Genomic DNA, 23,642 nt, shown 5'->3' with positions numbered 1-23,642 from the left:
GGTCCATCCAGCCCAGTATCCTGTCTGCCGACAGTGGCCAATGCCAGGTGCCCCAGAGGGAGTGAACCTAACAGATAATGATCAAGTGATCTCTCTCCTGCCATCCATCTCCACCCTCTGAAAAACAGAGGCTAGGGACACCATTCCTTACCCATCCTGGCTAATAGCCATTAATGGACTTAATCTCCATGAATTTATCTAGTTCTCTTTTAAACCCTGTTATAGTCCTAGCCTTCACAACCTCCTCAGGTAAGGAGTTCCACAGGTTGACTGTGCGCTGTGTGAAGAACTTCCTTTTGTTTTAAACCTGCTGCCCATTAATTTCACTTTGTGGCCCCTAGTTCTTATATTATGGGAACAAGTAAATAACTTTTCCTTATTCACTTTCTCCACACCACTCATGATTTTATATACCTCTATCATATCCCCCCTTAGTCTCCTCTTTTCCACTGGGGGTCACTAAAAGATGGATGGTGCATGAGGACAGATGCTTATCAGGATGAGGCTCAAGGGTGAAGTCTCAAATATAGCCAGGGTCTACAGACTACACCCTTAAGAGTTTTATAAACCAACAGTGGCAATGTGAAGCCAATCCATTACTTGAAAGGAGGCCAGCAGAGAGAATGCGTGGTGTGTGAATAGAATCACATGTGTTCAAACCAGTGGACAAATGTGCTGCTGCATTCTGAACAAGTAGGCAATGGAGATGCTCTGCGTCAGGGATCTCTATTTAGCGGGAATAACAGGAATCAATCTTCATGGTCACAAGGACATGTGTTGTTGTTGCAAGGTTATGATTACAGCCTGTACGAAGTGTACACTGGGGAAAACCTGTTCGTACACTGTCACCCAGTGGCTTCCCCCAGCTGACAGGGACATCAATGTTCCTTGCTGCAAACAAGTCCCCTCAGTAAGTATGATGAAGAAAGAAACAGAGAGTAACTTCATAATAATGAGACTTTTTCTGTGACTCAGTGATGTGAAATAATAAATGAAGAACACAATAGTGTATAAAACATGTGCCCCAATGTCATCATAAATATGTAGATACAGTAGACAAAGACTTTGAAAGTAAATGTATTCCGCCTGGCCTAAGCAAATACAGAGCACTATCCTGCTCCTATTGGAGGCTGTAGGAGTTTTGGCATTGATTTCAATGGAGCAGGCCCACCGCTCTAGAATCGAGTCTCTTGTATTATTACTGAGATGGAGCGATGCACATTCTCAGCTTTCTATTAAAAAAATCAAAGAGAAACTCTGCAGTGAAAATTGGGACTAGTGATAAGAGACAGATGGAAAATAGAGTTAAAGCTTGTAACTTATTCCTTAGCCCTCTTTCCATTGGGTGGACATTATGTTTCTGAATGATTTCTTGTAGCTATTTTTGATAAAATTGGCCTGTCTGGGCCAATGCTATTTGGGGAGAAAATCCCAAGGGTCTGCTTTTGCTTATGGCATCTTAAAAGCAATTCCAAAGGTGGAAAGTTCAGACAGCCTTTCTGGGAATGGAGACAGAAAATATCTCAGTGTGAGTATTCTAAAAAGAGTTATTTAAGCCAGTGTTATTTTTAAATATTTTTCCATGAGATAAGTGAACAGTTGCATTTTCTTTTTCTTTTTATTTAAATTAACTTTGAATTTAATGTTACTCCCCAAGTACTCTATAGTCACAACGTAGAAATTTACACAACAAATGGATCTGTCAGCATCCATACAATTATTCTCTCAATCCAAATTGGCCCCAAACTGAACACTGGCTAAGCATCCTCTCAAACCTGTGGAGCAGTTTGGATCTGGACTTTGTGGCTCAGGCCCATCTAAGATTGAGCTGTCCTGTCCCCCAAAAGCAAATACTGGGACTGATTCTCCACTGCCTTCATTGATCCCCGTGCAAAGTAGTCACAATGAAATCCTGCTACTGTGACTCCTTAGCCTTTTACATCCATTTTGCAGAGGGGTAAATAATAATATTTAGAAGCTTTAGAGAACTTTGTATTCTCAAAGCATTGTACAGACCTTAATTCATCTTCTGTGAGGTAAGTGACATTATTCCCATTTTACAGATGGGGAAACTAAAGGCAAGAAAGGTAAAGTGATTTGCCAAGGTCACAGAGTGAGTTGGGGTAGAGCTGGGATTAGAACTCAAGACAAACACTGAACTCATTCTTCTGGATGACACTGCCCTCGCTTCTGTAAAAATGCATATAATAGTGCATATTAAATTAGGTTCACATGCCCTAAAATTGATCTATGCGGAAGAAAGGAAACATCTTTCATACCATGACACGCCCCAGGATTGTGAGACACCTCGTCACCATCTGCCCTAAGTGTTAAGAAAGTGTGGTCTGTGCGTCAGTTCCCTTAAACCACCAGCCTCAGGCAACACAAACACTGCCTTCCAGGCCTCACTCTCTCTATAGGGGAGCATTAGGCCCAAGTCCTCCCAACTTTCCCTTTAGTGTCCAGACCCTTACCCACTGAACTGGCACAGAATTACCAGGCCTGCTGCTCTCTGAAAGGAACCCAGTACACCGCGGTTTATTACTTATCCCTTGGTACAAAACTCTGTTAAACACACAGCTCTTAGATATATTTATAGTGCAAACAAGAATAAATTGATTATCAAAAACCAGAGGTTCAAATGATAGTGAGTATGAATAGTGGAAGCAAATGGTAACATATAAAGAAGAACAAGCTTCCTAGAGACTAAACTTTAACTAACAAGTCTAGCTAGCTGTCTAAAGAAGCTTATCTCACCCAAAGTTCTCACCAGCATTTTCAATGAAGCCTGGATGAGACCCCCTTTTTCATGAAGCAAACTCACTCTGTTTACTTCCTAGCTGAAAGATGCCAGAATGTCTTCTATGTCCACCAGATATTCGCGAGCAGACCTCTGATGTGCACACCTTTCCCCCTCCTCCACCCCTCCACTGTTTACTTCTTCCTGCAACCTTTTTCTCTTTGAAGATTTTGCAATCCTTCATTAGTATTCGGTTCAGACTGGTGAGAGGAGACCCATTGTGAACCGTACAATACCTAATTGACATGTAAACAGCTGGATAGATTAACATTTCTTGTCTGGTGACCAGTCCCTAGACACAGACCGTAAGAACATAATTTTCAGTGTATATTCATAATTCCTTACATAACATCCGTACATGCATTTTGCAATTACAATGACAGTTATAACCCATGTCACACTGGCTTTTATTTGAGACCTCACATGACACTCTTTGGTGAACTAGGTTGAACATGCCAGACCCAGAAGATCCCAGTAACCCTCATGCACCCCCTCCGGTGCCCCTTACCAGCTGGCACTAATAGATTCCTGGCTCACACTTACCTTTGGGCAGTGTAAGTGCTATTTACAGGGCCAGCTCTGGCTTTTTTGCCACCCCAGGCAAAAAAGCCTCCCGCTGCCCCTCCCCCCCCGGCGGGGAGCCCGGCCGCGGCCCCATTCTTCCCGGCCGGCCAGAGCGCCGGGGGAGGGTGGCGAGCCCGGCTGGGACCCCACTCTCCCCGGGTGAGCACCGCCCCCCTCCAGGTGCCGCCCCAAGCACATGCTTGGAGGGCTGGTGTCTGGAGCCGGCCCTGGCTATTTAACTCAAAAACCATTATTATTGTTATTGCTTCCTATATGGATCAACATAGCAGGTGCCAGAGACACTGCCCTAGCAAAATACAAGAGGATGTTTTCTCACATTCTGCTAGATTCTTGCCCTCCCCCCCGCCCGCCTCCTGCTTTGTACTGCCTCAGTAGTGAAAAGCTCCCCCGAAGGGGCAGTTGAGGCTTCTCCTATCAGAGATGGAGTGGGGAGGGTTTCAGATGCAGGGAGGTGGTTTTCCCAGGAGCAGGGTGGAATGCACAGCATCCCCCATGACCCTCAGCCAGTACAGTGGTCCATGTGGTATCACTTCAGCCAGTGTAATTTAAAGAGCCCCTAGGCTGCTTTAAATCATGCTGGGAGCTGTTTCCGCTGTGTTATCCTCAGCTGCACCAAGGAGCTGGCCCGTTATTTCTTCATAGCACGAAGAGATGGGCAAATTTACAGGCCATTTTTCAGGAAACAGTGCCCTGAAATTCCAGTGGGTCTCCCCCAAGCTCTCTTTCTTGTGCAATAATTCATCCTGTGAGAGAAAACATACCATGTATTCCCTTCAGCAAAGCCTGAAGGCAAAGTTAACTCCTACCACTGCTCATGAGAACTCTGCCTCCAATTGCACATCAGAGGGAGAATAAAGCCTAGAAATCAGGAAGATAATCATAATACTCAATTGTGATGGGTAAAAAAGAACTGCTTGTCAGAAAGGTATAAAAGAAACCTTTAATCCCAGTCAGGATAATCTGTGCTTCAGCTGTGCGGTGGTAAATAGCACAGCACTACCCAGCTTTTGTACTGAGATGTAGGGAGGCTTTCAGGAAGATAAGTGCTGTTCCATAGCCCAATAGAGAGGAAAAGCTTACCCCTATTGATCAAACTTTGAAGCTGATCTAATGGCCATTTGAAAGAAAGTGTGATGCTGCTCAAATGTGCTGTTTGAAGAAATCGGGCAGGAGGGACACTGGTTTTTCGGTGCTAGTTCCCTGTGCAGCTCAAGTTACTCATATCAGGATCCTGGCAGCTGATCTTCCTCTATAAACCTTAGACTAGACTCTGATCTCAGTGACTGCAGCCTAAAGCCAGAACCTTCTTTTTAAAAAAGGTAGCAAAGCAATTCGGTGTTCTGCTCTTGCTAGGTCCAGAAAGTAACCATTACCTAGGAAGTATCTTCAGAGCCTCATAAAGGAATGGATGTTACACCGGCTGGATCCATGAATGGGAGTTTGTAGCAGTGTCACTCCACTTCCCCACAGTTCATGAATGGCCAAGAGTCAGAAGAACAGGAATTTGGCTGTTCCTACTAATATAGCAGTTTCTTTGAAGAGCTTTCTGGCATTCTAAAAATGGAATCGACACTCTGTTTAGGTAGCTCTGAAGAAGCAGAATCATCTGCATGTGAAACTTTGGTTTCTTGTGTCTTGGCATTAACTGTTATTATTTCTGTCCCTTCCTTTTAGAAAACCCCTACTGCTCATGCCATGAAGGAGGAGAATTTTCTTCGTCGCAGGTTCTCTCTCTGTCCTGCTTCTTCCACCCCTCAGAAAATTGACCCTCGCAAGCTGACACGGAATCTGTTCTTCGGGGCTGATAATGAGATCTACCCACTCAGCCCAGGTCAGTGCGTGCTACATGGCTTCACAATGTGCCACATGCTGCTCTCAGCCTATCTTCAATCATCTCAAATCTCAGTGCAGCGCATATGCACAAACAAACAGTACCACACCTACTGAACTAATCCTCTGGGTGGGTGAGTGTAAGTGGATTTTATTAGAGCATCTGCAAGAAACAAAGAAAAACAGCTTTATATGGAAGCATGAGCAGGAGATCAAACTTGTTCAGCAAAGGAGGCCCCCAATCCTCCCCCCAATGAGGTATTGAGTGGTTCCTGTCAAATGCTACAACCCTTCTGCTCCCATTGATTTAAGTGGGGAATGAAGGACATTCATGCCTCAGAGATGGGGCTCAGAGCTAGTTAAACACTGAATGGCCTAAAATTTAAGAAGTGATTTTGGATATCTCTGTTTTGGGGTGCCCAATTTGAGGAACCTAAAATGGATCACCCTAAAAGGCAGATCCTTTTAAGGCATCACATGGGCACCCAAAAATTGAGGAACCCAATATTTCCAGCCCCTTTTGCAAATTGTGATTACTACTTTTAAGTTACTTGACCCTACAGCGCACAATAAACGTTACAAATGCAAATGCTCTTTCACCAATGATCATAAATATCTTCAGCACTTTTCCCGGCAATATGCTCAGCTGCAGTAAGTATAACACCAGCTTCAAGAGTTCACAATACTTCCTTCAGGTTTAGTCTAAAATTGCTAGCAAACATCTGCTCTACAGGAAATGAAAGTCATGATATTGTTTTGGTATTTGCTGTGTGTAATAAATACTCAATCAAAATGTTTCTCTGATTGCAATCTGCAAACAGTGCTTCAGATTCCAGTTTGTAAACATGTGCTTTAACCTTAGATGAGGGAGCAATCATATTTTTGCAAAGTCATAATTTGTGGTTGTCATTTCTGTACTTAATAATCAAGTCTAGTAGCACCTCATTGAGTTGTCAGCACATTGATATTTCAGGAGAAAAGGACACAGCACCTGCAAAAAGCAAGGCAATATTTAGTATTTATATAGCACCCAAAAAGATACTCAGGGTTAGATCCACAAAGGAATCTATTTAACTGCCTCTTTAGGCACCTAAGTCCAACATTTAGGCACCAATGACATTCACAAAACCACTGCTCAACTATCACCTCCCCCAGTAGGTGCCTAAACTCCATAGACATCTGTGTTTCTGCCGCCAGTGGGCATATGCAAAGCTGCCTGAATCCTGATGCCACCAAGCTGTTTGATATCTGAGCTCACATCTAAGCCCTGCTGGGGTTCTCAAACCACACATTTTCTTGCCTATCTTGCTGGCATGCCTACCTAACACAAAAGATATCAGGGATGAGCAGATGAGGACTCTGGGAGGCTGGCTGGCATGAGTGTAAGTGCCTAGTGTATGCACCTGAGATATGGGAGATACCCAAATTTGAATCCCTGATTTGGAGCAGGGACTCAAACCTGATTCTCCCACATCACTGGTGAATGCCCTAACCACTGGGATATACAGTCAAACTTGCCCTACTTTTCTCTTTGGCCTATTGAATATTTAATCATTCATACTAAATGGAACAGTTTCAATAGGAGAGATTGAAACCCATCCTAGAATAGCCTGTAGCTCTGGCACTCTCCCGGGACAAGCAGACCTAAGTTCAAGTTCTTGCTCCAAATCAGAAAGAACAGAAATTTGAAAACAGGATGTCTATGTGCCAGGTAATTGCCCTAGCCACAGGGCTATAATGACATGGGAAAGGAGCGGGGGTCTGACTGACTCCCAAGAAGAGGGAAACACCTTCCTCTGGCCCAGAATTAGGCACCCAACTACCTTTATCCCGGCCGTTCTCTGTGGCATTGTTTACTGGCTAGCTTAGGCAGCTCCATGCTCAGCTTTCTGGCTTCTGATTCCCTTTCTTAGGCACCTAATTCTCTCCATGGAGAGCCTGGGCACCTAACTCAGGACTGTGAATTCTACTGGGCAGCAGGCACCTAAGAGACCCCTTTGTAAATCTGACCCTCAGTGCTTCACAAACAAAGAACAAGGTCAGATCTGGAACCAAAGAGCTGACAAGCGAGGGCCAATCGTAGGCCTGGCCGAAATGCTGAATTTTTGGTTTGGGGCAAATTTCAACATTTTGAACAACAAAATTAATTACAATTCAGAACAGAAATAACTATTATCAAAATTCCTTTAAATTGGAATTTCCTGAACAAAAAAATCAGTCTTGGAAAATTTGTTCAGGATTTTAGAATGTTGTTTCAGAGTTTCAAAATTTAATTTCAGATTTTATTTCATTAGTTTTATTCTCTTACATTTTTATTTTACATTATTTCATGACCTGTCAGTAGTGCGAGGTTAGTGTTAACAGTATACGTTACAACTATGTAGGGTTGTTAGTAGTACCACTGACGTGTCATATTATGCTATAATGTTCTATTGTAAAATTCATTAAGGGCAGCTGCAACTTTGTACCAATTGAAACATCTTATCTTCTGTAGATCGAAATGTCTCCTGTTTGTGTTGTAATGAAACAGTTTAACTAGCAGCTGCCCTTAATGAGTTTAAAAGTAACATAAAAATAATAGGATTTTAACTATCATGTCATTCTGACATGCCAGTTGTACTAGTGCATATTATACACTACTACAACTCACATCGTGAAATAATGTAAAAATATAAATGTGAGAAAAATTCCAAAGAAAATTTGAAATCCAAAATGAAATTCCAAAATCCCGGTAAATTTCTAAAACATTTTTTTCCAGTTCAAATTTTCGGTCACTCTGTCCTTTTAAAAATATTTAGATTTTGATTAAACTAGCATTTTCCATTGAAAAAAGGTGTTGACAAAAAATTTCTATCCAGCTCCAGTCAATAATTTAAAGATTTGTGGGTGTCCAGCTTGAGACAGGTTGGGCCTGATTTTGAGCAGTGCTGACCAATTGAAAATTAGTCCACAAGCTTCTCAGCCTCAACATTTAAACGTTGAGACACCTAATATGTTTGCCCACTTTCAAAAGTTTGACTGCAGACAACTACAACTCCATATAGATATGTGGCAGGAGTAAAAAGCCTTTGCAGTAGACTACTTTTGTCATTGCTAAGCCAACCCAGCTTTTAGAGTTTGGGAAGCCTATTTGTCAACTTTAGGGAACTTAAATTTTGAAGAGCATGGGCAAAGAGTTTTCCTGCTGTCATCAGCTTCCTCTGCTGCAGGATAAATGGAGATCAGCTGCTTGTCATGGGGTCCATGCAGAATAATTACCAACAGTCTCAAAAATTCAATTAGCTCATCTGTGAGGTGCTGAGTGCTCTTTAACACCCACATAAACCAAAGAGAGCTGAGGGTTTGTAGCAGATGCTCAGCACATCCTGGGTTGAGTCCCCTCTTACCACAGGCTTTGATTCTTTATCGGCCTTTTACATTGTTTCTCCTTGCTTCTTGTAGATGGAGCAGTCTAATTGGCCTGGCCTAAACCCACTGGGTGTATGTGTGTAACAAGTGCAGTGTGCTGGATTAGAGTTTTTGTTGCCTTTCTCTGCTTAGCTAGAGGAACCTGGAACATTGGTACAAGTGATGAAAACAGCCACCCATCTTTCATCCCCTCCATCCTCAATTTAGGAGAGTGTGGGCCAGAGATACAATTTAAAAAAGCACAAATTAGTACAAGTCGCTGTTCTAACTAAGAGTTCTGGGTGTGTGTCCGGGGGTGGAGGAGTCTTACTTTTGTCCTCCTTCCTTGGATTTTTATCCCCTTTATTTTTCCTTCCAGCTCAGTCTATCTCCACAACACTTCTTAAGTTTGCCTTTTATTTCTTTGAAAGAACAGACTCTCTTCCACCATCTCCTATGTTTGCTTTCTCCCCACCCCCAATTCTCTCTTCCCCACGGTGTGTTGTAGCTTCCTCTTTACTCCTTTTCTTCTATTCCCTTTTTTCCTACTGTATCTCATTCTATCTCCTTTCCAAGGGTCAATATGGTGTCTCTCCTCACTGGGAATCACCTTTCTAGTTCCCCTCCTCCCATGGGCTCTGATAGATGCTGCTACTCCTGTGAAGAAGTCTGGGTTTCCCTTCTCTCTATCCGCTGTGAAGGCTTTTCCACTGATCACTCTCTTTCCCCCCCCCCCCAAGTTTGTGTCCGGATGCTGTATTATCAGCTCAGAGAAGGAACTAAGGTAAGTTGTATGCAGCCCCATTACGGGCTAGGAAGGAGCTTGCAGTGGCCTCGCACCATCAGCAGAAGTTCAGCTATTTCTCACACAGAATCAAGTCAGTCATAGTTGCTCTCTACCACAGCTGAGGCAACAGGTTTCACAAGCCCAAAAACTAGCCTTGGGTGGCTTTAGGACATGTAAATAAATATAGTAAAAAGTTAGTAACAGAGTTTACACCCCTGTCAAACTATATTAGGAAGGTTCTCTGAAGTGAGGCAACTAGTACTGTTGTTTTGTTTTGTTTTTTAAGGGGGAGATCAACTGAAATAGCTCTTCTGGCTCTTTGCCTACTGTTACATATAACACTTCTGATTACTGTAGCTGAAATAATTTAGAGGAAGATATATTTCTCTGTATATAGAAGGTACACAAACTGGAGAATCGGTTTCATTAGTTTCTCTTATTTATGTTTTTTTGCCCGCATAAGGAAGAGAAACCATTTTTAGAAGAAAGTAGGATGTGGTTGGAAGACCACAGAATTTGGCAGGGGGAGTAACACTTTTAACCATTTTTTCTTAATTGGCTACACTTCAGGTGGATGTTCTCTCTTTAAATCAGAGCTTAGAGTAGCCCTGGCACATATAGGTCCCCCCAACATTAGAGATCCACACCTCACATGCTATGGGCCCTGCCTAAGAGCACATACCTGCAGGTATAAAGGGCCAAAGGTTCATATAAGTATAGTCCCCTGGTATTTCTACCATTCTGGGTAACACTTTCCTCCAGAAAACACAGACTCTATTTGCAGTGGAAGTTTATTGCTGTGTATAGTATCAGTTATAACTAAAGTTTGAGTGTTATCTAAATAGAAAGAAAACTAAGGGAAAAATTTAAAAACCTTGCACCTTTCAAGTGAATGCATCCAAAGCTCCCTTTAAGGTGAAGGGAGAGGTGAATTGGGTTTGTGCCCTTTTTAACTTCTTTGTCATGTATAAAGAAGGCTTGAAAATAGTTCATATAGAAAAAAAAATCAGTTCTCTCTTTGCCAGAGAACTTTGGAGAGGACTGGAGAGCTAGTGGGATAATGACATCATAAGCAACAATGAAAGGTTAGTAATTGAGAAAGGGATTTTTAGTCTGGCTGTTGAAAACCCTGAGTTTTTTTCTTTAATTTTGTGAACCCCTATTTAACAGAAACACCTGACAAACACTTGGATGAAAAGCTCTTTCTGATAGATTCACACCTGCCCACCCTCTCAATTACAGGCTGAGAACTCCCACTCCAAACCACAAAGAATTCCTCCTGCAGAATCAGAGAAAACAAGACTTGGTATAGAGATTTTTTTTTAAGTCCCTGAATGCTTTTCAGACTTTAAATATGAGACAGGCATCAAACCACCACCAACGAGCACTTAGAATTATTAGTTACAAGGAACAAGAGGATTAGTACAGGCACAGCTACCATTGTCGGAAAAGTGGAAGCAGCATTATCTACAGAATGAACTTTGTACAATTTAAAGCGAGTCTCCCTTGGAGACAAGCCATTTATGCCTATGCGAGTTGCTGAACAAGGGTGAGGGCCTTACAAAAGCTTCTGTAAGGAGACTAAAGATACTTTAAGAAATGCTTAGATACCTAAGCAGGTTAGGCGCTTAATATCTATTGACTTTTAGTGGGAGTTAAGCACTAACCTGCTTAAGCATTTTTGTAAATCCCAGATGCCTATGTGCATCTTTTGGTTCCTAAATACCTTTGTAAATCTGGCCCAAGATCCATACACACAACTAAATTTCAGCCTAATATCTACTTTATGCAGTTTTAACTCATTGTGATCACACTAGCTGGGCATCAGTGCAGGTTTTGCTCCATATTGTCTTGTTAGCGGGGAGGGATAGCTCAGTGGTTTGAGCATTGGCCTGCTCAACCCAACATTGTGAGTTCAATCCTTGAGAGGGCCCCTTAGAGATCTGGAGCAAAATGAGTACTTGGTCCTGCTAGTGAAGGCAGGGGGCTGGAGTCAATGACCTTTCAGGGTCCCTTCTAGCTCTATGAGAGAGGTCTATCTCAATATATTAGTTATTATAGCCTGTGTTTTTCTATGTGGTTATTCATATGCTATACCAGAAAGATTATGAAGCAACAATTCTCCTATTGTATTAAGCTAATCAGTGCACTCCTTATCCTGCACTTATTTAGCTTCATGTTAAGAGAAAGTGACCCTAGTAGTTATCAGTCACGCTTATTAGATTGTCACTTACTAAGGGAGAAGTAAATTGAACCTGTGGGTCAAGACATGGTAGTGAGCCTCAAGTAAAAAAAAAGCTGCTACTCTTCCAGAAAGGATCAGGATATTTATTATAACTATATAGAACAACAAACAGAAAGTATCAATAACTCAAATGCATAACATATGGTATATAACCACAGACTATATTATTACAGGCTTTCTCCAGGATGTTTTTAGCACTCAGAAAACTGATTTCACTATGCTTTCAATACGATCAATTAATCTTCCTTCTGGACCCATTGCTATTACTGAGCTCAAAGCTTTTGCTTTATCCTTTTATAGGAGCCTTTCCCAGAATGCTGTCTGTCTTAGTAGCTGGCCCTTTAAATCTGTGAGGGAATGAGCTGTAGCTCTAATATAGTCATTTTTTGATTGGGGGGGAAGGAACTGCTGCTTTTTAAAAAGCTGGTAAGTGTTTGTTTTTTTATGTATTTGCTTGTTTTTTTTTTCTGGGGGGGGATAATGTGCTTTCTGCTGTGGAGGGGGGTTTATCTTTTGGGGTCTGCTGCTTTTTTCACTTTTTGTGTTTGATACTGGGAAACTTCCAAAGATCCTTTGAATCTGCCATCAAAAGAAGGGCTTTCTGTCTCTCTGCAGTGCTACAAGAAGCCTGCTTGAGATCGTCTGTTAAAGTTACCTGAAAAACTGATATCTTACTGTGTGAAGTTCTGTGCAATTAATGAAGAGCATAAGGACACAATATAACCTAGATGCTGACACATAGAAGCATTTATCAGCATGTATCAAATGCTTCTATTTAGTAGGGTGAACAAGAGGAAAGTATTCAGCTGTGGGAGAATTACAGACTGCAGAGCTAAGTACAGCAACTGCATAGATGTGTGAATGCATTCTAACTTCCACCCAGTCTCGGATGCCTGTAGGAATATGGGGAGGAAAGTGCCAGCAAAGGTACCAAGGGCAAGGGATCAGTCAGAGTCCTGGCTCTCATTTGCATGGTTGAGCTCTGTGTACTCTCCCTCCCCTTCCCTTCTTCTTTCCCTCCCCCCACCCCCAACCTTCCTGTGGCTTTTTTCTCTGTGAGCTGAGGGTGTGAGGTTTTGGAGTACCCTGTTTGCAGGGTTGGACAGGGGTATATGAAAACTTCACAAGAAGATCTCCAAGCTATGGTAGACTGAGCATAAATTCCCCTAAAATCTATGTTTGGTAGGGGGCCAACCCAACTGAGGTCCACAAAAGCATCAGTGAGGTCAGGAGGCAAAGGATTTGGAGATTTCATTTGGGTTGGGGACTGACCTGAGGCTATGTTCTAGCATAATATGCTGCCATATGCCCCCTCCTTCCTTCACTTCAGTGTTGTAAAGAGGCCTTGAACAAGGAGCTTGGTTTTGACTGGCTGTCTGTGACAAAATATATATTGGGTCACCCCAAGTGACACTTCCCTGCAAGAGATCTTTCATTATGAAGAGATGAGGATATGCCACTCGCAGAAGTGAACCTTTTAATTTTGCTCTGGCATACATACTACACCAAGGTTGATTTGAGTTTTCTTTGTTAGTAAATGTACAATAGGTATGTAAATAAAATCAATATAAAAAGCCATATTCAGCCAATTTGTTGCAAAATACAGTTATGTTTTCCCAGAAATTATGATAGTTTTAAATGAAGTCTATAGGATCTGTGGTTTGCTGTTACGTGAATTAAGAACAGGAAACATGGGTAAACTACAGATACAAAAACATTTTAGTGTTTTGTCTTTTGCTCATTTCACACACAAAAAATATACGAAGGCACTATTTGGACACAGCTGGCTCCCAATAATCATGTTTATTAACTGTCTGCAAACATACAAGGCCTAGCTCAGTGCATACTGCTGCTCTGAGTGATTTCTGGTGGTTCTAAAACTGAAAACAGTGCTTGCAAATTACTTATGCCTTTATACTATTGTCAGTTGAAGCAGCTAGTTGAACTGTGAGACTCACACAGCAGCAATGTGGCTTGGTACACTTCAATGGAATTTGGAAAACTCTCTCTGTGGTTAGAATATCTTCACCTTCTTTGTGTTAATTCCAAAATTCCATCATAGAAATGCCAGCCCTCAGTTCGACCATGTTTGTGGGAACATGCAAAATGGTTCCCAGTGTTGTATGTTGTCCCAACAACTTTGTAGCTATAAGGACAACACCTTTGCTTCAAAAGACTCTGTTTCATGCAAATAATTTGATGGCTTATTGAACTAACCAGTATTTTGAAACATTACTTTAAATGTTAACGCTATATTCAGTTTACTTGGAAAAGAGCTACAGAGGGCAGAGGAAGGATTTTTCTGAAGTAGGGCATTTCATTTTTCTCTGATCAGTGAATGGTATTTGAAAAGATACAGGAGTTGATCACCCTTACTGTTAAATGAGGCATACATCTTTCTAATTTGAATTTTTCTGGCTTCAGCTTCCCGTCATTGGTTCTTGTTCTCTGCTGGGTTAAAAGAGCCTGTTACGACCCAGTATTTTGTCCATGTTTACACACCATAATCAAGCCATATCTCAGTCTTCCTTTGAATAAGCTAAACTGATTGAGCTCTTTAACTCATACTGTACAGCCCTTGAATCACTTTTTGTCTCTTTTCTGTGCCCCCTCCAATTTTTCAACATCCTGTTTAAATGCGGACACCGGAACTGAATACAGCATTCCAATACTGGTTTCACCACTGCCATAATCAGAGGTAAAATCATCTCCCTACTAGTATTCATTACTCCTATTTATACATCCAAGGATCACATTGGGAGCTCACATTCAGTTATTTAGCCAAGTCATTGATAAAGTTGACAAAGTGGAAAGTTTGCTTATGAAATTTGTGGATGACACCAAGATGGAAGGGGTTGTAAGCACTTAGGAGGGCAGGATTAGAATTCAAAATGATCTTGACAAATTGGATAATTGGTCTGAAATTAACAAAATTAGCTTCAATAAAGACAAGTGCAAAGTACTTCACTTGGGAAGAAAAATCAAATGCAAAACAGGGAATAACTGGGTAGGCAGTAGTACTGCTGAAAAGAACCTAAGGGTTATAATGGATCATACAGTGAACATGAGCCAAGAATGTGGTGCAATTGTGAAAAAGGCCAATAGCATTCTGGGGCCTATTAACAGGAGTGTTGTATGTAAAACCAAGAGGTAACAGTCGTGCTCTACTCAGCACTGGCTAGCCTGGGCGGAGAACTGCGTCCTGTTCTGGGCACCATGCTTTAAGAAAAACGTAGAGTAAATTGGAGAAAGTCCAGAGGACAGCAACAGAAATGCTAAAAGGTTTAGAAAACCTGACCTCTGAGGAAAAGTTACAAAAACTGGGCATGTTTTGTCTTGAGAAAAGAAGACTGAGGGGAAACCTGATAAGTCTTCAAATACGTTAAGGGCTGTTATAAGGAGGATGGTAATCACTTGTTCTCGATGTCCAAGGAAGGTAGGACAAGAACTAATGGGTTTAATCTACAGCAAGGGAGATTTAGGTTAGATATTAGGAAAATCTTTCTAACTACAAGGATTGTTAAATATTGGAATAGGTTACGGAATCCTTGTCATTGGAGATTAAGAACAGGTTGGACGAATGCTTGTCAGGGAAGGTCTAGATATACTTGATTCAGCCTCAGAACAGGGGGGCTGGACTAGAAGGCCTCTCAAAGTCCTTTCCAGCCCTACTTTTCTATGATTCTATGATTTAAATCCTTTTCAGAGTCACTGTTTTCCAGGACACAGCCCCCCATTTGATAGATATGGCCGGTATTCCTTGTTCCTAGATGAATTAAAATGGATTTTGCTTGAATCCAGATCGCTCTATAGGACTGCTCTGTCCTCCTCATTTGCCATTCTTCTAATTTTTATATCATCCACAAACCTTATCAGGAATGATTTTTATATTTATCCTGATTGTTGGTGAAAATATTAATGAGTGTTGGGCCTAGTACTGATCCCTGCAGAGCCCTCTAGAAACACCTCCATTCAGAGAACTTTGTCAACTACTTTTTGAGACCGGTCAGTTAGCCATTTTTTAATCCATTTAACATTTGCTTTAAAAAGTGAGTGCTATACAATATCAATAATCAGCATGTCATACTGTACTCAGTCAAAGTATATTATATCTATTCTGGAGAGATTGTGATAGCACATTCACTGCTGCAGTATTTGAGCACCTGGAAGTATTGTATTAAGCAACGTGACTATACATCTATCTTTCGGTGTTTGTTCTGTCATCCTCCCCCACCCCCAGGGATAGAAGCAAGTGCAGTGGATTGTCTTGTTTAGGTTTGTTTGTTATTTAAAAATACGTGTTGCTATTATATGTGTGTTAGAGAAGGCAAGGTCAAAGAAATTAGCCTTGCACTTGGAGTAGAAGGTGGTGACGTTTGTGATTGTCCTGAGTTCCTGGTGGAGTTCATTTCACAGTCTGAGAACTGCCCCCCTTGAAAGTTCTGCCTACTGCATGTACAAGCTTTATTCATAGATTCATAGATTATAGGACTGGAAGGGACCTCGAGAGGTCATCGAGTCCAGTCCCCTGCACTATATTTGCCCTTTTCCAGTCTTCTGGAATCTCTCCCGTCTCCCATGACTTTCCAAAGATAATAGCTAGAGGCTCAGATACCTCCTCTATTAGCTCCTTGAGTATTCTAGGATGCATTTCATCAGGCCCGGGTGACTTGCAGGCATCTAACTTTTCTAAGTGATTTTTAACTTGTTCTTTTTTTATTTTATCCACTAAACCTACCCCCTTCCCATTAGTATTCACTATGTTAGGCATTCCTTCAGACTTCTCGGTGAAGATCGAAACAAAGAAGTCATTAAGCATCTCTGCCATTTCCAAGTTTCCTGTTACTGTTTCTCCCTCTTCACTAAGCAGTGGGCCTACCCTGTCTTTGGTCTTCCTCTTGCTTCTAATGTATTGATAAAAAGTCTTCTTGTTTCCTTTTATTCCCGTAGCTAGTTTGAGCTCATTTTGTGCCTTTGCCTTTCTAATCTTGCCCCTGCATTCCTGTGTTGTTTGCCTATATTCATCCTTTGTAATCTGTCCTAGTTTCCATTTTTTATATGACTCCTTTTTATTTTTTAGATCGTGCAAGATCTCGTGGTTAAGCCAAGGTGGTCTTTTGCCACATTTTCTATCTTTCCTAACCAGCGGAATAGCTTGCTTTTGGGCCCTTAATAGTGTCCCTTTGAAAAACTGCCAACTCTCCTCAGTTGTTTTTCCCCTCAGTCTTGATTCCCATGGGACCTTACCTATTAGCTCTCGGAGCTTCCCAAAATCTGCCTTCCTGAAATCCATTGTCTCTATTTTGCTGTTCTCCCTTCTACCCTTCCTTAGAATTGCAAACTCTATGATTTCATGATCACTTTCACCCAGGCTGCCTTCTACTTTCACATTCTCAACGAGTTCCTCCCTATTTGTTAAAATCAAGTCTAGAACAGCTTCCCCCCTAGTAGCTTTTTCAACCTTCTGGAATAAAAAGTTGTCTCCAATGCAGTCCAAGAATTTGTTGGATAGTCTGTGCCCCGCTGTGTTATTTTCCCAACATATATCCGGATAGTTGAAGTCCCCCATCACCACCAAATCTTGGGCTTTGGATGATTTTGTTAGTTGCTTGAAAAAAGCCTCATCCACCTCTTCCACCTGATTAGGTGGCCTGTAGTAGACTCCTAGCATGACATCTCCCTTGTTTTTTGCCCCTTTTAGCCTAACCCAGAGACTCTCAACATTTCCGTCTCCTATGTCCATCTCTACCTGAGTCCAAGTGTGTACATTTTTAATATATAAGGCAACACCTCCTCCCTTTTTCCCCTGTCTATCCTTCCTGAGCAAGCTGTACCCATCCACACCAACATTCCAATCATGTGTATTATCCCACCAAGTTTCAGTGATGCCAACAATGTCATAGTTGTATTTATTTATTAGCACTTCCAGTTCTTCCTGCTTATTCCCCATACTTCTCGCATTTGTATATAGGCATCTGTGACCGGGTCGGTAGCTCACCGCTGTGGCGCCTCCTCCTGGCCGCTTCGGGGAATTAGTTTTGCGCCAGTAGAGCGCCCTCTTTGGGTGGCGTTCCGCCTGTCATCTCGCCTCTGTGGGGTGCACGGACTTACGTTGCTCCTGACATCGGCGTCCTCTTCCGGAGCACTGCCCTCCGACAGTGTCCCTTTGTCCAATCACACCCCCTTTCGGGGGTGGGGGTGGTTACACAACAGCCCCACACCCTCGAGTCCGATCCTCACAGTCCAGGACCTGGTGTAGTTCTGACCGGCCACTCCCTGCGGCCCGTGGCTGTGCGTAGGGCAGCACAGCAAACAAAGGGGGAAAAAAGGGGGGGGGGGGGACTCAGGCCCGCCCACTACTGAGTCCCGGTCCAGAGGCCCTCGGGTGACAGTCTCACTGTCTTCCTTCTCCTTCCTCCTCTGACTATCCCCCTGGACCGCTTCCCCAACAGCCCTTCACTACGCTAGGCCTCCTTCTCCCAGGCCTGCCGCCTAGCAGGCTATGGAGTAGGGCCTTCTCCCACTCTCTCAGGCTGGTCTGCACTGCGCTGTCCGTGGTGCTGGCCTCCCAGCCCTGGAGACAGACCTTCCCCTCTGAAGGCCTGGGACAGACTGACTGCTCCTGCTCTGGGCAGCCTTTTATATGGCTAAGCCGGGCCCTGATTGGCTGGCTCCAATCTGTCTTCTTATTGGCTCCCAGTAAGCCCTCTCCTGATTGGCCGCGCGTCTACGCAGGCGCCTAGGCCTGCCGCAGCCCAGTCTCTCTGGGTGTGGGGTAATCGCCCCACCACAGCATCTAAGATACTGGTTTGATCTTTCCTCCCAGTTTTGTCCTGACTCTCCTTTCTCTCTGCCAATATAGCCCACACTCCCTCTCGTTTCCGACCCATCTCCCCGGTCTCCATGTTCCCCACTTACCTGTGGGCTTTGCTCACCTGTCCCCGTCGAACCTAGTTTAAAGCTCTCCTCACTAGGTTAGCCAGTCTGTGTCCGAATAGGGTCTTTCCTCTCCTCGAAAGGTGAACGCCATCTCTGCCTAGCAGTCCTTCCTCGAATAGCATCCCGTGGTCTAGGAAGCCAAAGCCCTCCTGGCGACACCATCTTCGCAGCCAGGCATTCACCTCCATGATGCATCTGTCTCTGCCCGGGCCCCTACCTTTGACAGGAAGAATCGAAGAGAATACCACCTGCGCTCCAAACTCCTTCACCCGTACTCCCAGAGCTCTGTAGTCACTCTTGATCCGCTCAGTGTCACACCGCGCAGTATCATTTGTGCCCACATGGATGAGTAGCATGGGGTAGTAGTCAGAGGGCTGGATAATCCTCGACAATGCCTCCGTAACGTCTCAGATACGGGCCCCCGGCAGGCAGCATACCTCCCGAGATGAAATGTCAGGGCGACAGATGGGCCCATGCACTGCTACAGACTAGGGACCGAATGGCTAGGCAGCAGTTCTGCAGAAAAGGACCTAGGAGTCAACAGTGTGCCCTTGTTGCCAAGAAGGCTAGCAGCATTTCGAGCTGTATAAGTAGGGACATTGCCAGCAGATTGAGGGACGTGATCATTCCCCTCTATTTGACATTGGTGAGGTCTCATCTGGCGTACTGTGTCCAGTTTTGGGCCCCACACTACAAGAAGGATGTGGAAAATTTGGAAAGAGTCCAGCGGAGGGGAACAAAAATGATTAGGGGGCTGGAGCACATGACTTATGAGGAGAGGCTGAGGGAACTGGGATTGTTTAGTCTGCAGAAGAGAAGAATGAGGGGGGATTTGATAGCTGCTTTCAACTACCTGAAAGGGGGTTCCAAAGAGGATGGATCTAGACTATTCTCAGTGGTACCAGATGACAAAACAAGGAGTAATGGTCTCAATAGTCCAAGAGAGAGGGGGGAGGAGTTGATGGAGACAGCACCAATTCTGGGCCCCGTGAGGATTCAGGAAGGCATAAGGGAAGATAGGAATAGGCACAGGTCAGGACTAGAGGGATCGGAGACTAGATTACTAGATCGCACTGTTGCCAGGCGACGGCAGGTGTATGTAATTGGAGACTCTTTACTGAGGAGATTGGATAGGCCTGTGACCAGGGCGGACCCGGAGAACAGAAGGGTGTGCTGTCTACCGGGCGCAAGGATACGCGATGTGGACCTGCGGTTGAAAAGGATCCTACAAGGAGCAGGTAAGAACCCCCTGATAATCCTTCATGTGGGAACGAATGATACGGCTAGGTTCTCGTTAGAGAGGATCAAGGGAGATTATGCCAGGCTGGGGAAGACGCTCAAGGAGATAGAGGCTCAGATTATCTTTAGTGGGATTCTGCCCGTTCCGAGGGAAGGGCAGCAAAGGGCTGATAGGATTGTGAGAATAAATAGTTGGCTAAGGGAGTGGTGCTATAAGGAGGGCTTTGGGATGTATGGACACTGGGAGGCTTTCGGGGACAGACACCTGTTCTCGCGGGATGGGCTTCACCTGAGTAGGGAAGGAAATAGACTTCTGGGAGGGAGGCTGGCTCATCTTATCAAAAGAGCTTTAAACTAGCAAGTTTGGGGAGACGGTTGGGAGATGCACAGTTAATCTCCACGCCAGATTCCAGTATGGAAAAGGTGAGTAAAAGGAGAGGAGACATAGCTGAGGAGATGAGATTGGACATAGGAAGGACAGGAGGGACGGACACTAGGAGGCCCGCAACATATAGTGCTACTAATGGGAGACGGGCTAAACGACATACATTAGGGTGTCTATACACCAATGCCAGAAGCCTAGGTAATAAAATGGAGGAATTGGAGCTCCTGGTCCAAGAGCTGAAACCAGATATCGTAGGAATAACGGAAACGTGGTGGAATGACAGTCACGACTGGAACACAGGTATGGAGGGGTATGCGCTGTTTAGGAAAGACCAGAACAGAGGTAAAGGTGGGGGGGTGGCATTGTATGTCAATAGTGAAATAAACTGTAAAGAAATAATAGTGGATGGATTAGACAACACAGAGTCCGTCTGGGCAATACTCACAATGGGTAATAGGACTTCTAGAGCCTCTCCGGGGATAGTGCTTGGAGTGTGCTATAGACCGCCGGGATCGACCCAGGATATGGATAAGGAATTATTTAATGTGCTTAGAGAAGTAATTACTAATAGAAACTGTGTAATTATGGGGGACTTTAACTTCCCGGAAATAGATTGGGGAACAAACGCTAGTAGCAATAATAGGGCTCAGATGTTCCTAGATGTGCTTGCTGATCAATTCCTCCATCAAGTGGTAGCTGAACCGACGAGGGGGGAGGCCATTTTAGATTTGATTCTGGTAAGTAGTGAGGACCTCGTTGAGGAAGTGGTAGTAGGGGACAATTTGGGCTCCAGTGATCATGAGCTAATTCGGTTTAAAATACAGGGAAGGAGTAACAGAATTAAGTCAAAGACTAGGGTTTATAATTTTAAAAAGGCCAATTTTAACAAATTAAGGGGACTGGTAAGGGAAGTGGATTGGGCAAACGTATTAATGGATTTAAAGGCAGAAGAAGCCTGGGATTACTTTAAGTTAAAAATGCATGAGCTGTCGGAGGCCTGTATTCCCAAAAAGGGAAAAAGATTACCAAGCAAGAGATTTAGACCGAGCTGGATGAGCGACTGACTCAAAGGGGCGATTAGGAAAAAACAGAAAGCGTACAAAGAGTGGAAGAGGGGAGGGATCAGTAAGGAAATGTACCAAAGTGAAGTCAGAGAATGTAGAGATAGAGTGAGAAAGGCCAAAGGCCGTGTAGAATTGGACCTAGCGAGGGGAATTAAAAGCAATAGTAAGAGGTTTTACAGCCACATAAACAGGAAGAAAGCAAAGAAAGAAGAAGTGGGACCGCTGAAGACTATTGCCGGAGAGGAGATTAAAGACAATCTAGGCATGGCGCAATATCTCAATGAATATTTTGCGTCGGTGTTTAATGAGGCCAATGAAGGGATTAGGGATACTAGCACCATTACAGAGGGGCGTTCGGGATGGGGGATTACCGTATCCGAGGTAGAAACAAAACTTGAACGCCTTAATGGGGCTAAGTTGGGAGGACCGGACGATCTTCATCCGAGAATATTGAAGGAATTGGCGCGGGAAATAGCAGGCCCGTTAGCGATGATATTTAATGAATCTGTAAACTCGGGGGTGGTCCCGTTAGACTGGAGAATAGCTAATGTGGTTCCTATTTTCAAAAAAGGGAAAAAAAGTGATCCGGGTAATTACAGGCCTGTTAGTTTAACATCTGTAGTGTGCAAGGTGTTAGAGAAAATTTTGAAGGAGAAACTAGTTGAGGACCTGGAGGGTAGTGGCAATTGCGATAATTTACAACATGGTTTTACGAAGGGCAGATCGTGCCAAACGAATCTGATCTCCTTCTTTGAGAAAGTAACGGATTTATTAGATAAGGGAAATGCGGTGGACCTAATATACCTGGATTTCAGTAAAGCGTTTGATACTGTACCCCATGAGGAATTATTGGTTAAACTGAAAAACATGGGGATCGATTTGAAAATCCAGAGATGGATAAGGAATTGGTTAATGGGGAGAATGCAGCGGGTCGTATTGAAGGGTGAATTGTCAGGTTGGAGGGAGGTTACCAGTGGAGTTCCCCAAGGTTCGGTTTTGGGACCCATTTTATTTAATCTATTTATAACTGACCTCGGAACCGATTGCAGGAGTAGGCTGGTAAAGTTTGCGGATGATACGAAGGTGGGAGGCGTTGTAAATTCGGAAGAGGATAGGGATATCCTGCAGGGAGACTTGAATGAGCTTGTGAATTGGAGTGTCAGAAATAGGATGAAATTTAATAGTGAAAAGTGTAAGGTGATGCATTTGGGGATGACCAATAACAATTTTAGTTACAAGATGGGGACGCATTGGTTAGAAGTAACGGAAGAGGAGAAGGACCTAGGGGTCCTTGTAGACCGCAGGATGACTATGAGTCGACAGTGTGACGTGGCGGTGAAAAAAGCCAATGCTGTCTTGGGATGCATTAGGCGAGGTATATCTAGTAGGGATAAGGAGGTCCTGCTTCCGTTGTACAAGGCACTGGTGAGACCTCATTTGGAGTACTGTGTGCAGTTCTGGTCTCCCATGTTTAAAAAAGATGAACTCAAACTGGAACGGGTGCAGAGAAGGGCCACTAGGATGATCAGAGGAATGGAAAACCTGTCGTATGAAAGGAGACTAGAGGAGCTTGGGTTGTTTAGTCTGACAAAGCGAAGGCTGAGGGGGGATATGATTGCTATCTTTAAATATATTAGAGGGATTAATACAAGGGAGGGAGATGAATTATTCCAGCTTAGTACTAACGTGGATACGAGAACGAATGGATATAAACTGGCCGTGGGGAAGTTCAGGCTTGAAATTAGACGAAGGTTTCTGACCGTTAGAGGGGTGAAATATTGGAACGGCCTTCCAAGGGAAACGGTGGGGGCGAGGGACTTGTCTGGCTTTAAGATTAAGTTAGATAAGTTTATGGAGGGAATGGTTTAATGGTAAAACATAGTTGTCAAGGAAAACCAAGCAATGGTAGGTAAATAGCATAATGGCTAAAAGGGGTCAGGATGGAGACTCTTGCCTATATGCTCGGGGTCTTACTGATCGCCATATTTGGGGTCGGGAAGGAATTTTCCTCCAGGGCAGATTGGCTGAGCCTCTGGAGGTTTTTCACCTTCCTCCGCAGCATGGGGCAGGGATCTCTAGCAGGAGGGTCTTTGCCGATTGAGGTCACTAATAACAGGATTGGGGACTTCAGCAGCAGAGTCCAGGGAAGGGGCGGGGACGGTTTTATGGCCTGCAGCGTGCAGGGGGTCAGACCAGATGATCATAATGGTCCCTTCTGACCTTAAAGTCTATGAATCTATAAAAAGTTGCAGTAGGGGAGGTTTAGGTTGGATACTAGGAAAAACTTTTTTACTTAGGAGGGTGGTGAAGCATTGGAATGGGTTACTCTGGGAGGTGGTGGAATCTCCTTCCTTAGAGGTTTTTAAGGTCAGGCTTGACAA

The 23,642-nt window shown here is 43.6% G+C and overlaps 1 protein-coding gene across 9 annotated transcripts in view; it reads left to right on the top strand.

Annotated features, from left to right (window-relative positions):
* OSBPL5 (oxysterol binding protein like 5) overlaps positions 1-23,642 on the top strand; it is a 231,479-nt gene that overhangs the window by 115,676 nt on the left and 92,161 nt on the right. For 5 of the 9 annotated variants that reach the window (XM_042858786.2, XM_065594721.1, XM_042858785.2 and 2 more), the window contains one exon: positions 5,060-5,216. The exons of 1 other annotated variant lie outside the window; for it this stretch is intronic. In XM_042858786.2, coding sequence (XP_042714720.1) covers positions 5,081-5,216 — 136 coding nt within the window. In that variant the 5' untranslated portion in view covers positions 5,060-5,080. Of the gene's footprint in view, positions 1-5,059; positions 5,217-9,691; positions 10,475-10,520; positions 10,696-11,717; positions 12,061-23,642 lie in introns of those variants that run through there. 3 more of the 9 variants (XM_065594717.1, XM_065594720.1, XM_065594718.1) reach the window with 3 other exon arrangements.

Source organism: Chrysemys picta, chromosome 4 (assembly GCF_011386835.1).
Source record: "Chrysemys picta bellii isolate R12L10 chromosome 4, ASM1138683v2, whole genome shotgun sequence".
In the NCBI taxonomy this organism is placed as follows: Eukaryota; Metazoa; Chordata; order Testudines; family Emydidae; genus Chrysemys; species Chrysemys picta.
The sequence above is the reverse complement of the archived record's forward strand: the minus strand, read 5'-3'. Positions and strand labels throughout refer to the sequence as shown.